At 39.8% G+C, this 14,455-nt stretch overlaps 1 protein-coding gene and 1 long non-coding RNA gene across 2 annotated transcripts in view; one reads left to right on the plus strand and one right to left on the minus strand.

Moving 5' to 3' along the window:
- LOC109418227 (DNA polymerase zeta catalytic subunit) overlaps positions 1-7,498 on the minus strand; it is a 29,558-nt gene extending 22,060 nt beyond the window's left edge. Inside the window, exons 1-5 of the mRNA XM_029876851.2 lie at positions 7,337-7,498; positions 6,784-7,283; positions 6,280-6,727; positions 5,199-6,214; positions 5,071-5,142 (exon numbers count right to left, since the gene is read on the minus strand). Coding sequence (XP_029732711.2) covers positions 5,071-5,142; positions 5,199-6,214; positions 6,280-6,727; positions 6,784-7,148 — 1,901 coding nt within the window. The 5' untranslated portion in view covers positions 7,149-7,283; positions 7,337-7,498. The remainder of the gene's footprint in view (positions 1-5,070; positions 5,143-5,198; positions 6,215-6,279; positions 6,728-6,783; positions 7,284-7,336) is intronic.
- Positions 7,499-10,323: 2,825 nt separating this feature from the next.
- On the plus strand, positions 10,324-14,220 carry LOC134289996 (uncharacterized). Its single transcript, XR_009998786.1, has 3 exons — positions 10,324-13,430; positions 13,561-13,642; positions 13,708-14,220. It is a non-coding gene; the product is annotated as an uncharacterized LOC134289996 (long non-coding RNA).
- The last annotated feature ends 235 nt before the right edge of the window (positions 14,221-14,455 follow it).

Here is a 14,455-nt window from a genome sequence, read left to right on the forward strand (position 1 = left end):
ACTAGACTTTAGAAGAGATCTAACTAATGTGCACGATTGAGTTTCTAGTGTTGTTGGTGTATCGATGACTTTTTAGTATTTGAAGGTTGGTGCAACATTTGTCAAAACGTGTCATGTCTCGCTTCATAAATGGCCACCAGACCATACATATCATTCAAAATGTAGTTATACCGGAATGCAAGAGTCCGTGAACGTTTGAAACCAAAATAGACGATGCTTGACATGGTAGCTTATCATCCATTTCCGGCAAAATAATCAACTCGATGAACGGCACAGGTTTATGTTGACCATTTGCGTCTGTCGGATGAAACGGTCGCTCTTCATTGATAAATACGACATCTTGGCTTATTATCATATCATCCCTTTCTGGATTATACACTCGGACCAGTGAAGTTTGGATCGAACTTCTGTCTCTTTTGCTTCGGACAATGCACCATCACTTGCGTTCCAAACACTCGAAGATGCTTCAGGTCCGGCTTCTTTCGACTCCACGCTTCGGGTATTGACTCTATTGTTCCAGTTGGGAATCTGTTCACCAGATAAGCAACTGTAGAAACGGCTTCCGCCCAAAACTTTTTCGGCAGTCCCATATTAACGTTCATCATAACGTTCTGTTCATTCGCTCTGCAGTTCCATTCTGTTCTGATGTGTAGGGACAGGGCGTTTGATGGATCACACCGTCTCGCTCGAAACTTCATCGTCGAATTCGTGAAATAGATTCCATTATTCGCTCGCAGGGTTTTCATCTTACGTCCAGTCTGTCGCTCAATTTGTGTTTTGAACTTCTCGTACAACACTTTCTTTACTTGACCCTTGGATTCTAAGAAGCACACAAAAACCTTGCAACTGGCATCGTCGGCAAAGGTCAAGGAGTAACGGCATCGATGAGATTTCTACCGGTCCGCAAACTTCCGGATACACCGAGTCCAACGGATTTTCTGCCTGCGAAGAACTAGAACGAAAAGAACTTCTTGTGTGCTTATCCTGTGCGCATGCAATCCAGTCCGCTGTTGCATCAAGCCGTTGTGTCAACTTCTTCCACCATCATAGGAAGCTTGCTCAAATAATGCTGATTCAAATGTCCTGGCCTACGGTTGGTACTGTCATTGGTACTGTCCCTCACTAATGCTCTTTTTGATCGCTTCTGATTCAGCTTGTACATACCGTTCTCTTGAATACCAGAACAACACCGTTTATATTCTTGGCGCAAATTTTGCTGATGGAAAGCAGGTTCGATGTCAAGTCCGGTACCATCTGAACGATTTCTAATTCTACATATTTCTCCTTCTTTCAGTTCCAGCTTCACCATAACCCTCTACCCACAGATTTGATGCTTTGGCTACTGACGGTGTTGATTGATTGTACCCAGTCCATTTGCTTGAAGAATCCTTCCTCGGTTCGCGTTAAAAATACCAATCCTCTCTTTCGGATCCCATTGCTAACAAGACATACAAAGCTATACCTCCAGACTTGAAAGAGCTTGATGGTCGCTTCTGAGGACAATTGACAGCGTAGGCTCCTGGTTGCTTGCAGATTAACAGGTACGTACTAGTCTTCTTTTGTTCTGTTTTGGAATAAAGAGCACCCTCAGCGTAGGAACTCTTTAAAAGCCATTTAACATCTTGGATTATCTTCGTCTTCACTACATTCGCGATTAATTCCATGCCCGAGCCCGATGCTTGAAAGCTCATAATCATCGGATTGTAGTATTCGAGCAATGCTTTCAACAGCAATGAAGCCTGCCATTGATCGTTGACTTCAAAACTGATTCCACTCAAATCACCTGCTGTTGTTACCAACTTTTCGACGTATTACATAATCGGCTTCCGCATGCTTGACCAAACTAAAGTTGCCCCTCCAAGCTCAAGCAGGTAGTCGCAAGTGCTCGATCACTCATATCCTACCATAACGCCATTTTCAGTGAAAACGTCCACGATGCATAATAATGCCTTCCTTTGATGTTTGAACCGGCAGCACACCAACTCCACTAATAATTGCATTTTCGCCTTCACCGATTCCTTCCGTTCCTCCGCTCGTGCTTAAACTCCACGAGAACTCAAGTTATTCCTTGGAAGAACCATTTCGAGAACTTGTCTAAAGATTATTTCAAGCTTTTGCCATCTCTGGGCCCATAACCTTTTCAGAGGAATGGAAAACGCATGTTTGCTGGTTGAGCTTTGAAGAACTAATAAACATTTTTTTTTTTAGTTTAAATGCTACATCCAGATAAGCGTTTTTTAATAATCTAGGGTAGCCAGAGATAACAAATAGTCAATCGTAGGTTACTGCTCTATAGTAGGTAACCCGAACGTAACGAGTGTGACCTACCTTCACCGACATTTGCATCATCGCTCTGTTACTATCAGTGTCGTAAAACGGTAGCTCGCGACTATTGTTCTCCAGAACAAACCTTATTGCGTTTCGCAATTGAAGCGATTGAAGACTGTTTTTTCATCGGAGATCTTATTTGCCGTATCCATAGAAATCGAGTGTCCATTGAATAGCGTAGCAATACACAACAGATCTCAACAAACAACATTGTTGGCTGATGCGTCGACTGATCAGTCGTTTGATTCCGGCTGATTGAAGCTCGCGGATACTTTCACTGCCTGTAGAACGAGTTTCATAATCTTCCATAATCGCTCATTTCCGCCGATTTCGAAAGACTACCACCGTTCATGCTAGTGGTGTGCCGGGATCTAATTTATCGATATTATCGATATCCGTTTATCCAATTATCGATATCGAAACGATATCGGTTTCCAAATATCGATATCGGATCCGATATCCGATAATGAATAAAATATGATATTTTTTTTTAATTCATTTTTTATTCATATTTGGCGGTTTCAGTTGCCAGTCTATTTCCTCAAAGTGAAAAATTAACACCATGTTCATTTATTAAGCCTTTCCGAAAACAAACGCTCAGAAGCAACTGACGTTGCAATTTTAGTTATTAATTTTCTTGGAGCTTGATACAACAGCGGGTACCCACACTTAAAATTCTACCAGTATTTATATAAAAATGCTGCTGTACAGATTCACCCTTTCGCTGTCCTTATGGACCTTAAAAATAAAAGGAATAAAGGATGAGTCCTAAATATGTCGTTGAACATGGTTGAACCTTGTGTTGAACTATCCATTCGTGATAACTCCAAAGCTTCGTAGCACTGATGGACTGTTCGATATCGCGCAAGGAATATCGTCGATATCGGGTTTTAAATATCTTTTTTTTTTTTTTGCTAGGTTTCTAGCTGCACTCTGAATAGAGTTGAAACCTCTACACTAGACCCGAAGATAGAAAAGAGTACGTAATCTTTCAGAAGCAGTTTGCCAGCCGTACGCGGAAAATGATATCCATTAAGACACTGTTGCAACTGACTCAGAAAGATACGGTAGAAGATTGGAAAGTTTTCAAATGGTCAGTCAGTCAGGGTTTGCCTGTGTAGTGTTATGGTAACACGGTTTCTGTTTGTCTCCTTGTTTGATTTTGTGGTATGGTTAAATATGTTTTTCTCCTCGTTAAGTCAGTTGTCGTATGTTGTTTTTTTTCATCGAATCAATCAAACCCTGTATGTTAAAATATAGTCAATCCTGTGTCAAATTGTTTTCTTGATTTCGCTAATCGTTTACTACTTGTGTTCATCTCTCGTGTCCTTAAATTGTTATCGGTCCAAATCCACAGAAACATGTAACTGAACTTCTGAACATCTAAGAGATAATAAAAAATACGCCAAGTTGGTCAGTTGATTGCAATAAAATTTTAAAATAATAAAGATTCCATGTCAACTTTCATCCCGCTACAAATACTATTAAAAATATTCAAATTCGTTCAATTGTCCTATCGGTCCTACCTAGATGAACCATGTCATTTTCTCAAGCGTAGCCTAGAAATGTCAACCTAGTCATACACAAGTAATGTTGTTCAGTTAGTATAAAGCAGTCAGTTTTTGTCCAAAATGTCACGTCGAACGCATTGACGACAACAATGCGTTTAAGTGTTCGCACGTTAGCTTTGAATCTATCAGCACAATTAAGTGCTGCTAATCTCCTTCCCACTATTGATTCTTCGGTCGATTTTTATTGCTTTATTTAAAGAAAATATTTACAATTATTTTTATTGCTTTATTTAAAGAAAAAATATCGAAAAAACGACTATGACATTAATAAATTACTATGTAATAAAAATCAATCGAGAAACGTGGGAAATAGAGCCCAAACAACATTTTGAAGTCAGATGGCTGTAAAAGGTTCCAAAACCTGTCACAAATCCTATAATACTTTTATTAGGATTTGTAACGATCATCAAAACCTTCTAAAATCCAACCGACTTGGAACTATTGCTTGGGAATAGACTCTACTGAGCCCCGGCGGTTCCTCCTGTTTATCGAGCATGTCTGATGATTATGATCAGCCATACTCCATCTGCAGCAGCCGGTTCGTGATGAACCGTTGGAGGCGCATTAAAGTGTTAAAAAGGTGATATGTTTCACTAAAGAACACTACATTATAATAATCAAAATGAAACTCCTTCACTTTAATACCGTCAACCCCTGCGAACTTGGCCAGGGGGTTTTAAATTATCGGATATCGTATCGATAATTTGGACCCGATAATTATCGATAATATCGGATTTATCGATATCGGTACACCCCTAGTTCATGCTGACAAGCCTTGAAAAAAGGGTATTTTCAGCATATGCCAACGTTCAGTCCTGAAGAGAGCTTGGCCCAAGAGCCATACGAGTCAGGCAGTCTTTTCAGTTTGGATTGTGTTGATATCTCAAAATTGTAAGATTAGGCATTGTTTGGCTGCGGGCGAAACTTTTACCAGATAGGAAATGTGGCAAATCACCGTCTGGTTGAGTTTGGCATCAATGTGGTAGAATTTAAGTCTTATCCTGAACCCTGGTGGTAACCAATCGATCAACTATTTAGATATTCCAATTTCTAAATGTGACTAAATGTAAATAGGGTGAACATTTTCTCCCCGATCACCTGTTAACTTTTCAAGTGCTACTTCTGAACTTTAGGAAGAAAGTATGGATATCAAATTAATAAATGGACTTACTTGACTTTCAACTCTTTAAGTTTTGGCATCGGAAGATCGATCTTCACAGTTGCGTTTTCTGTGCACTGATTGCTGCAAATATATTAAGATTATTAAAAACTCACATACAAATGTGTATCTGTACTCACCAATCTTGAATTCTAGCATTACCATCCGCATGTGCCCCATTGGATAAACCATTGCCAATGATTGGTTCCAAACCGTTCGATTGGTCCAGCTTGATCTTTTTCCTCGGTTTCATCGAAGGCCTTCCCTTATGCACCCCATTAGTTAATGGTTCCTTTTCTGGTTGAAACTCGTTTGGGAGTTTCGTTACCAAAACATGCTTCAGGCGCTTAGTCGTCGGTTCACCATGCCCGTTGATCTTTACACCATTGCATTTAATGCCTGACGGGGATCTCGTTTGATTCGTTCGCTTACTTCGAACTGTAGGAAGCAGTTCATCGTCTGCTCCATCTAGTTGTGGAATAGCACTCGAGTTGAGTATGTCATCGTCGCTGTCGTTTAACAAGTCTTCAGCCCTCTTGGGATCCAACTTCATAGTATAGTCCAACAGGAATTCATCATCCGAGTCCAGTGTGTTGTCTTCTTGACATTGTTCTTGATCGTCTTTCGGATTTTCGTCGCCCATCAACGAAAGCATCTCCAAATCTCCATTCAGCGTAGCATTAAGCCTCTTGTTACCCGACTGCGATAAGCTTAAGCCACTTCCACCGGTTGATGTGATTCTGCGTTCAGTCTGCTGAGTTAGTGGAGCTAAAAGGCTGTCCGTCTCCAAATCACGATTTTCGTTTTCCTCCAACTCCCGCATAATATCCAACAGTTGATGATCCTCTTCGGCAAACGTAGCGTCCGCATTCTGGGTCATGCTTATAATACGATCCTCGTCCACCTGGCTACCGTCAAAATCGTACACCGTATTCGACATATTGAACGACGAATACTGGCTGAAATGTTTGTGATCCTGAACGCAGGATGCTTCCAACAGGCGCTCGTCATCTGCCACTTCCGAAGGATAAAACGAAACAGATGGTTTAATCCTAGGTTCTTTGCCATCATCCGTTCTAGTTGTCTCATTTGATTCTGTAAGCTTCGCAGCTAGTGCTGCTCGAAAGAATCGATCACTTTCCGTTATTGTTTCAACCTGAATAAAAAGAGAAACAAATTTGATTAGATCCACAGCCTAACTGGAGTTCCGCGATTTAATACCTTTCCACTCTGCGACAAACTCAGTGCTTCCGGTTGTTCCATGCCCAACAGCGCCCGCCTAGCGATCTCGTCATTCCAAATCGACGCAATGCCCGGATTAGCGTATTCCGAACGCTTCTCCTGCTCCATCGTATGACGATTCAAAATATCTCCCGCCAAAATGTCGATCTCGTACTCCGAGGTGGACATCTTCGGCAAATGTCCATACTCTCCTCCTTCCGACCGCTGCCGAATCGCAGCATCCGGAACGTCCAGCAAACTCATCCCGTACAGATTATAATCGATGAAAAACTGCAAAATATACGGCACGTGCGACTCGAATGTTTGGAAAACCTTCGATAGGATCACTCCATTCATCAGCAGATTGTTTGCCTTCCGGATTAAGTGCGGATTGTACATGTAGATTTTGAAAAACTGATGTTCCTTCCTGTGGTAACCGTAGATCGGTCTGAAAAATGAAACTATGTATTAATTGAAATTTTCTCAAACCACTATCGCACTTACATCCCCTTGACCAAGGCAATCCGAAAGACGTGCGTCGCCGGCGAGTTAGCATTGCCCAGCGAAACATTGATGGCCTTATCCAAACTGGAAGCAATCTGATACATCAGTCGGTCCACCGCCGCGCGATCCGCACTGTTGCCATCGAACGGCACATACAGATACGGAAACACCCCGTGAATGTGCACGCAGCTGTGCGTGCCGTCGGCCGTCGAACCGAACAATCGAATGACCGGCACCTGTTTCACGTTCGATCCGCGGAACTCCGAATAGCACGTATCGAACCGGGGTTCCGGCTTGTGCATGTAGTGGTCCACACTGACGATTCGGATCGAGGTGACATGCTGACCGCCGCCACGTCGCACCATGGTTCAAGCAAAAATTACCCGCTGAGCTTTGCCTCGGATTTCCCGCTACCTGCCGCGACGAAGGCAATTTGTTTACGTCGCCAATCCGCTGCCAAACATAACCTCAATGGCGCAAAAAGCGGCTACAATAGGAAACTTTTTTCAGGCAAAATAAGAGCAGAAAATTTTATCTTTACGACTAAACTTACCTCGAATAACTATAAAAGACACTTGAAATAAGCCGTGGATACACACTTTTCGACTTAAAACGATTAAAATGTAGTAAAAAGTTGAAAAATAAACTGCAACTGCACTAAACGAAAGAATTTGCATGCGATTCCTGCCGCTTCACGAATGACAGAAAAACCGAAGCGAAAAATCATAACGCCTGCGTTGGGGGAGTTAAAAAATTACGTTCTAGGGATAATGTGGTAAAACGAACACAACAACAAAAATGCCCATCGAATAAGTTTTAAAAACTCAAAATGTTTTTTTTTTTTGCGATCCAGTCGAAGCCCGCACTCAGCAAAAAAAAATATAGGAAAGTCATCAACATACCTCTTGAATTTACGATAAACTAAATACGGATGCCATAAGAATACTTTTGAAAAATGATCATGCTTTTTTTGACAAATTTCATAAGATTTCGCGACTACGAACTACGACTACGAACTTCGTAGTACCACAAAAGATAAATTCGTCTGTGGTAGTACGAAGTTGAAAGAGATTCCAACTCTTTGTCTCGTTAATGAAAAACCTTCTAAGGAACTGTCAGAATGTGCGTGAAAAAAAAAGAAAATATTTTTCTTCATGCAAAATTAAATCACCAATAGAATGCATTAATATTTTCATTCATTAAACAACCCAATTGGCTTCTTTAACGATGTTGAGATAATTCGATATTCTGAATCTGGATGCTGGGTCATTAAGCCGAAGGTCATTAGGCCAAATGGTCATCAGGACGAATTGAAAGTTAGCCGTTGTTTTTACTTTTTCCAACATTTTTTGCCAAAAACTAGTTTAACAATGAAACTAGAAAGAATAGCCTATGTTTTAAAGAAGGAAAAATTTATGAATTGGGTTCTTTAGGGGTATCCTGATTATTGCATAATCGGAATCTCCGTCCAAAAATTAGTCGAAATCCAAAATTCCTTCATTTTCGGTGCCCGGGAACTATTTTTAAAATGCATTTAAAGTTTGTATGGGAAAAATTTTTTGTTCGGGGCGAACTGTCACTATATCGATTGAACTGTCATTCTAGCCACGGAAATTAAAACTGTTTTGTTTATTTAACCATCAAATCAAATGAATCGGGACGCAATAAAATCACCTTATACTCAGAAAAATGAGCTCTTTCGATTAAGCTAAAGAAAATGGCAATATTTAATTCACTAAACAACCCAATTAAATATCAGCAGTCTCAGCGCCAAAAACTATTTTAGCAATGATACTAGAAAGAACAGCCTATATTTAAAGTGGGGACGTAACGGCAAGAAGAAGACCCAATGACCATTCAGCCTGATGACCATTCGGCCTAATGACCATTCGGCCGAATGGCCTGACACTGCCTGACACCCTGAATCTGCATGTCAAACTGAGCCGAAATCCAAATTTTCATGTATTTTGGCGCCCCGGAACCTATTTAAAAATCAATTTGAAGTTTGTATGGGAGTGATTTGTCGAATCACCCCTCGTCGCAGTTTATACTGAGCGGAGCTGTCAAACAGTTACCCAGCTGTCAAAAGGTGATTTCTAAAAATCTCTTTGAAATTGATTTTAGGTATCAAAACAAAGTTCTAAAAATCTGAAAAAAAATCATAGTGGCTCAGAAAAAGGTGCTCTTTCGAATAAAATCAAAAAATCAATACATTTTTGTAAATTTAAAACCCCAATTGGGTTCTTTAGGGGTATCCAGATTACGCCATAATCGGAATCTCCGCCTGAAAATTAGTCGAAATCCAAAATTTCATAATTTTTGGTGCCCGGAAAGTATTTTTAAAATGCATTTAAAGTTTGTATGGGGAATTTTATTTGTTCGGGGTGAACTGTCATTCTATCGATTGACCTGTCATTCTATCCACAAAATTTAAAACTGTTTTGTTTATTTAACCATCAAAACAAAGGTATTGGAACGCAATAAAATCATGTTATACTTAGAAAAATGAGCTCTTTCGATTAAGCTATAGAAAAAAGCAATATTTTGTTCACTAAACAACCCAATTAAGATTTACAAAATGCACTCTCTTTTGTTTCCGTGCATTCTCGCAACTGCTTTCTACAACTGCCCACTCCCCCGGCTTTAGAGCAAAACATAGCTTAACATACGAAATAAAGTCAACATTTTTTTGCCACCAGACATTGTGCCTTAATGTTTAGGCATATTTAAATCCATTCAAAGCAAGTAAACTATAGTAGCAAACGCAAAGAGTGCTTAGCAATCTAAATTTGAACAGAATCCCAGATATGTTCCATTTAAACCGAAGATACGTTCAACTACAAAAACCAACTGAATCCTTTTCGATAAGTAGCGGGTGAAAATTTGGCTTTATTTACCATTTTCGTAACGCCGCACTCGCATCCAAACTCGTAACGCTCTGGTCCTCGGAAAGTGTCAACAAGAGCCTGTCGCTGCTCGCCCACCCACTCCAAGGTCACCTTGGGAGGAAAATATACCCGTTCACACACAGCTGGAAGTGCAGAAGATTAAATTCGGTGATAAAAAGTGCGGAATCTTGGTGAAATTGGCAAGTTATTGACAAGTTTTTGATTCAGGTGAGTGCAGAGAAATCGAGATGCATGAAAATTTCAACGTACGGGTTGAGAATCCACGAGGAATTCGAATTGCTCGACCGGTGATATTTGTGCGAAGGAAAGGATAAAGCCTCAAGATCGTTAGGGTGGCCCTCCTGTCCTGTGTCTCCCTGGCCTAGATTTTGAATTATAGAATACGCAATGTGCGCAAGTGGGTGTCGGCCCAGAATTTGCGCAAATAATGTGGATTAGTCGTTTCAATTAAGTGCGAACCTCTGACTGGTGATGAAGGCAACAATTTGTTTTGGCTGGTACGGGGTCGTTCAAATATGACGTCCATCATTTAGGGGGGAGGGGGGGTCTGAGAAAGTGTGACACGCCATGTATAAGGTATACAAAAAAGCGTGACAGTGGGGGGAGGGGGGGGGTCTAAAAATCCGGAAAAATGATGGACGTCATATTTGAATCGACCCTACGCTGTGTGGTATTTGCGCGATCGTTTGAACAACACGTGAGTTATTTTTGTCCTTCACGATCATTGTATGAAAGTTGATATAAACCGGCTGGTTTAAGAATCTAAGGTTCGAAATTTTAATGTCTCAAACCGAATGAACTGATCCATTTGACTTATTTTCGCAAATATATCGTATGACCGGTACATTTACAAGATCCAGATCTATATTCTTGAATCGAAATCAGTTACTGGTTGGATCAAGGTCAAGATCTTTTGGTTTGCTCTCAGCATTGAACCATGACAACAACGCATGGGTGTTTGGCTCCGTGCCATGATCGAGTATGAACTAAATAACGATCCTCGCGATCAAGTGACAATCAGCTGCTAAATCTATACATTTACAACAGCCGACAAGAATCTCCGTGTTTAATTGTTAACAGTTTGTTAGTAAACTATGTGGTTGAGATTAGGTATTTTTATTTGGTTCCGCAATGTGGCTTCCAATACAAACACAAACGAGATTAAAACGCGACAATTTGAAGCGGTCATGTGCTGCTCTGGTGGTACATTGATACTGGGGAATTTAATTCTGTATTTGAAAATCATTAAATGTTAAAATAAGAAAACGTTTACGAATTTACATCTCTCTATGTATGTAGAGTTTACCACCAACAGACAACTTGCTTCCGGATGCGATCTGGGGAGTTCTAGCTTCAGTGGTTCCATAGGTATGGAATCACAACATTCTTCAATAATGATGCAGTGCATTGGCATTCAGAAGGCCGGCTCCAGAGGATACTCCATTTGGGACATTTGTGTATTGGCCTTACTGTGGCTCAGAGCGTTCATGATTAACAAAAATTTTAATCATGATTAATCATTGATGATTAAAATTTTTATTTCAGTGATTATTGATTATGATTAATGATTAATTTTATTTTGAGGATTATTAAAGATTATGATTAATGATTAAATTTGGTTTTATCTGTGATAATTGATTATGATTAATGATTAAAAATGGCCCATTGATTAAAAATCATGATTAATCATGATAAATCAATCACAAAAACCGGAAGTGATTAATATATAGGTATTTGTTGTTAAAAATATTTTTGAAGTTACAAAAGTAAAAGGTAACTCTGTTTGGGAGATTTTTGATATAAGAATCATAAATTATAATGTTTAGACCAGCATTTAAACCAACTTCAATTGAATAATATATTTTATATGATGAATCATTTTTTGGTGATGAATGATTAATGATTGATTAACTTTTTTTCTTATGATTATGATTACTGATTAATGATTAAATTGCGAAATCAGTGTGATTAAGATTAATGATTAATGATTAAATGAGGAATTTTTGTGATTATGATTAATGATTTTTGATTAATCTTAATCATAAATCATTAATCATGATTAAATTTATGATTAATCATTAACGCTCTGTGTGGCTATTGGTCCAGCACATATATGAAAAGTACTGTAAAAGATTTCATTGCTAAATGATCAATTTAAAATTCATAGGAATTTGTAGAAATTATTTAAATGTAAAAAAAAGAAAAAAAGACAATTAAATTACACCGTCTTCGACCTTGCGGCCACTTCAGACTGAACATTACTAGGGTAAAAGGGTATAATACGCCCCACCGGGGCAAAACGCCCCCCTACATTTTCTAGCGATTCAAGCGCTTTTTACATGCGGGATCGATTGGAAATCTTAAATATTGATGATTAATTATTATGCGTTGCGCGAAAATTTTTGAGCGCAAGTGCTCGTATACCTCCGCCAGTACGGTAAATCGTGTTCGTGTTTTCGGCGCAGTATTCTTTGGCCCATTCGCGCACTTATTGTAAAAGACACCAGAACGATTAAACGTACGAGCGGAGGTCTATTAGCGATTTTGTACCATTTTCGCTCTCTATTTTCTTGCAACGGATAATACCATCAAGCTGATCCGTTAGTTGATTGGTATAGAAAAGCAATAAAAATATCGAAAAGTCTGAAATCGAGGCTTTTGGCGTAATATTTTACCTCTTGCAAGCTGGCTTCATTGTAAACGAAGCCAGTTCTGTTCGCTTATGTTATTTTGCAACTTTTATGCAGTTAAACATTTGTTGAAAGGCCCTCCTAGGATAAGCATGTGGTAGAATTATCCCCTGGTACAGTTTTATCACGGGGCTGGACGTTTTTCTTCTGATGGGGCGTATTGCCCCGTTTGTTTTGATAAGGTAAATTTTGGAACGTTTTCGGAAAACGTTTCAAAGCTTCCATAGCCGTCCCTCCAGAGGTAAAGTTCTCATGCAACACTTCACTGACTTTAGAAACAACGATTTGCAGTGAACAATAGATGGAATAAGGCGCCAATTTTAGATATATTGCCATTTCTGCTTAGGGGGGGCATATTATACCTGTTTACCCTAACATTCGACAACTGACAACACATAGAACACCCAGTGGCCCAATGGAGAATTTTCTATTTGACGAAAAGTTTTCCCCGACTGGAGCGGGAACCGAACCCATACTCCGAGGCTCACGAGACACCCGAAAGGCTGACGCCGCTAACCGCTCAGCCACGAAGGATTCTGAGATTTATGAGGACTAATTTTTAGCATTTCTGTTCCAACTTCTGTTGTAACGCTTAGTCACTTTTTTGAATTGGACATAGTTTTTCAAGATTTTAGGTGTAAATTAAAAGTAATTATTTTCATTGAATATTTAAAAAAAAGGTTAACATCGTTGAATTTGAAATGCACGGCTAAATTAGGATAAAAGCTCTTCTTTGTACTAAAACATTTAAGTCACTTTATTATACAACTTTCTATAAAAGCTCATTGAAATAGGATAAAAGCTTTTAAAGTTATTTGTACTAAAAAGTTAAGGTGAAACATAGATGGCCCAAAGGAGTCGAAAATATGAACTGTGGTTGACTCGTCTAAATTTTTAGTTTTGTATTAGTAAATGTCAAATTACATGATCAGTAAAATTTTACGTTCGATCAAGTTTCGTAGAATAGATTCACCCATTACCAAATCTGATCGGCAAGTGAGCAGACAGTTAGTTTCGGTGATAGTGCTTTCAATTTTTTCAATCTAAGGTGCGTCCATCTTGGATAAGTTTAATTTGTTAAAAAAAGAACAGTTTTTAAATTTAGTGATCGCTGCATGATACGTAAAGTGAAAACGGTTTCGTTAATTCATAACTTTTATTGTTTTTTTTTGCGTTAGTTATTAAAAATAGTTCCGGATTTATTTTATCACTGGGAACGGAAACTCTGCTCATCTGTGCAGTTCTAAATCTGTACAAAAGGTAATTTTATAAAGTGAATTCATTTAATGTACAAAATTCTAATTGGTTTCGTCGTTGGGCATCAGCGTCCAACGGACGCTTTTTTGTACGGGCTTCAAGCCCGCAGCTACACACTCCGCCATTTTGAACATCCACACGACCACGTGGGACATTTCCGAGGACGCTCGCTCATCCAGGCCCGCCACAGAGCTGGCAGTCAAACGGGTGGAGAGGATTGTCTGGCCTGCCCGCATTCTGAGAGGAGTGATCGGGTAGCGTACTTGGACCTGCCGAAACCCTTCCCCGCACCTTTATTCCGGCCATCAGTGATTCGAGCTTCTTTTCCGAGCCGTCCCTCGAAGGAACGGGATCCCGCCGGCCCCGGCGGCAAACCCTTGCTCCGCCGCTGCGCTCGCCAAGAACATCGCACTCCGTCCGTGCACCCCTCGTCAGCTGACAGCATAAGTTAAACCCTGCGCAGGTATGTCCTCATAATCATGGCCATGAACACACTACACAACACACACTCACACACTCTCACACTGGATGCTTAAAACGAAAAAATGAATTAATACATAAAAATGAATTCAAACTCAACATATTATGCTTCGTTCATTTCATGAGTACTGAGCCCTGTGGTAATGTAGTCCGCCCGGGTATCGTCACACTCTACGTTTCACTTTACGTTCTCTTCGGACACGTTTTCGTTCCTTCGCTTTGATGCGTTCACCTCAGTTAATCGTTTCGCTATACTTTGTGGCCATCGCTTTACGTTTCAAACCACCTAGCAACCGTTCGCTGACCCTAGACAAGATTGCGCTCATGCTTATACAT

Source organism: Aedes albopictus, chromosome 3, assembly GCF_035046485.1.
Source record: "Aedes albopictus strain Foshan chromosome 3, AalbF5, whole genome shotgun sequence".
NCBI classification, from domain to species: domain Eukaryota; kingdom Metazoa; phylum Arthropoda; class Insecta; order Diptera; family Culicidae; genus Aedes; species Aedes albopictus.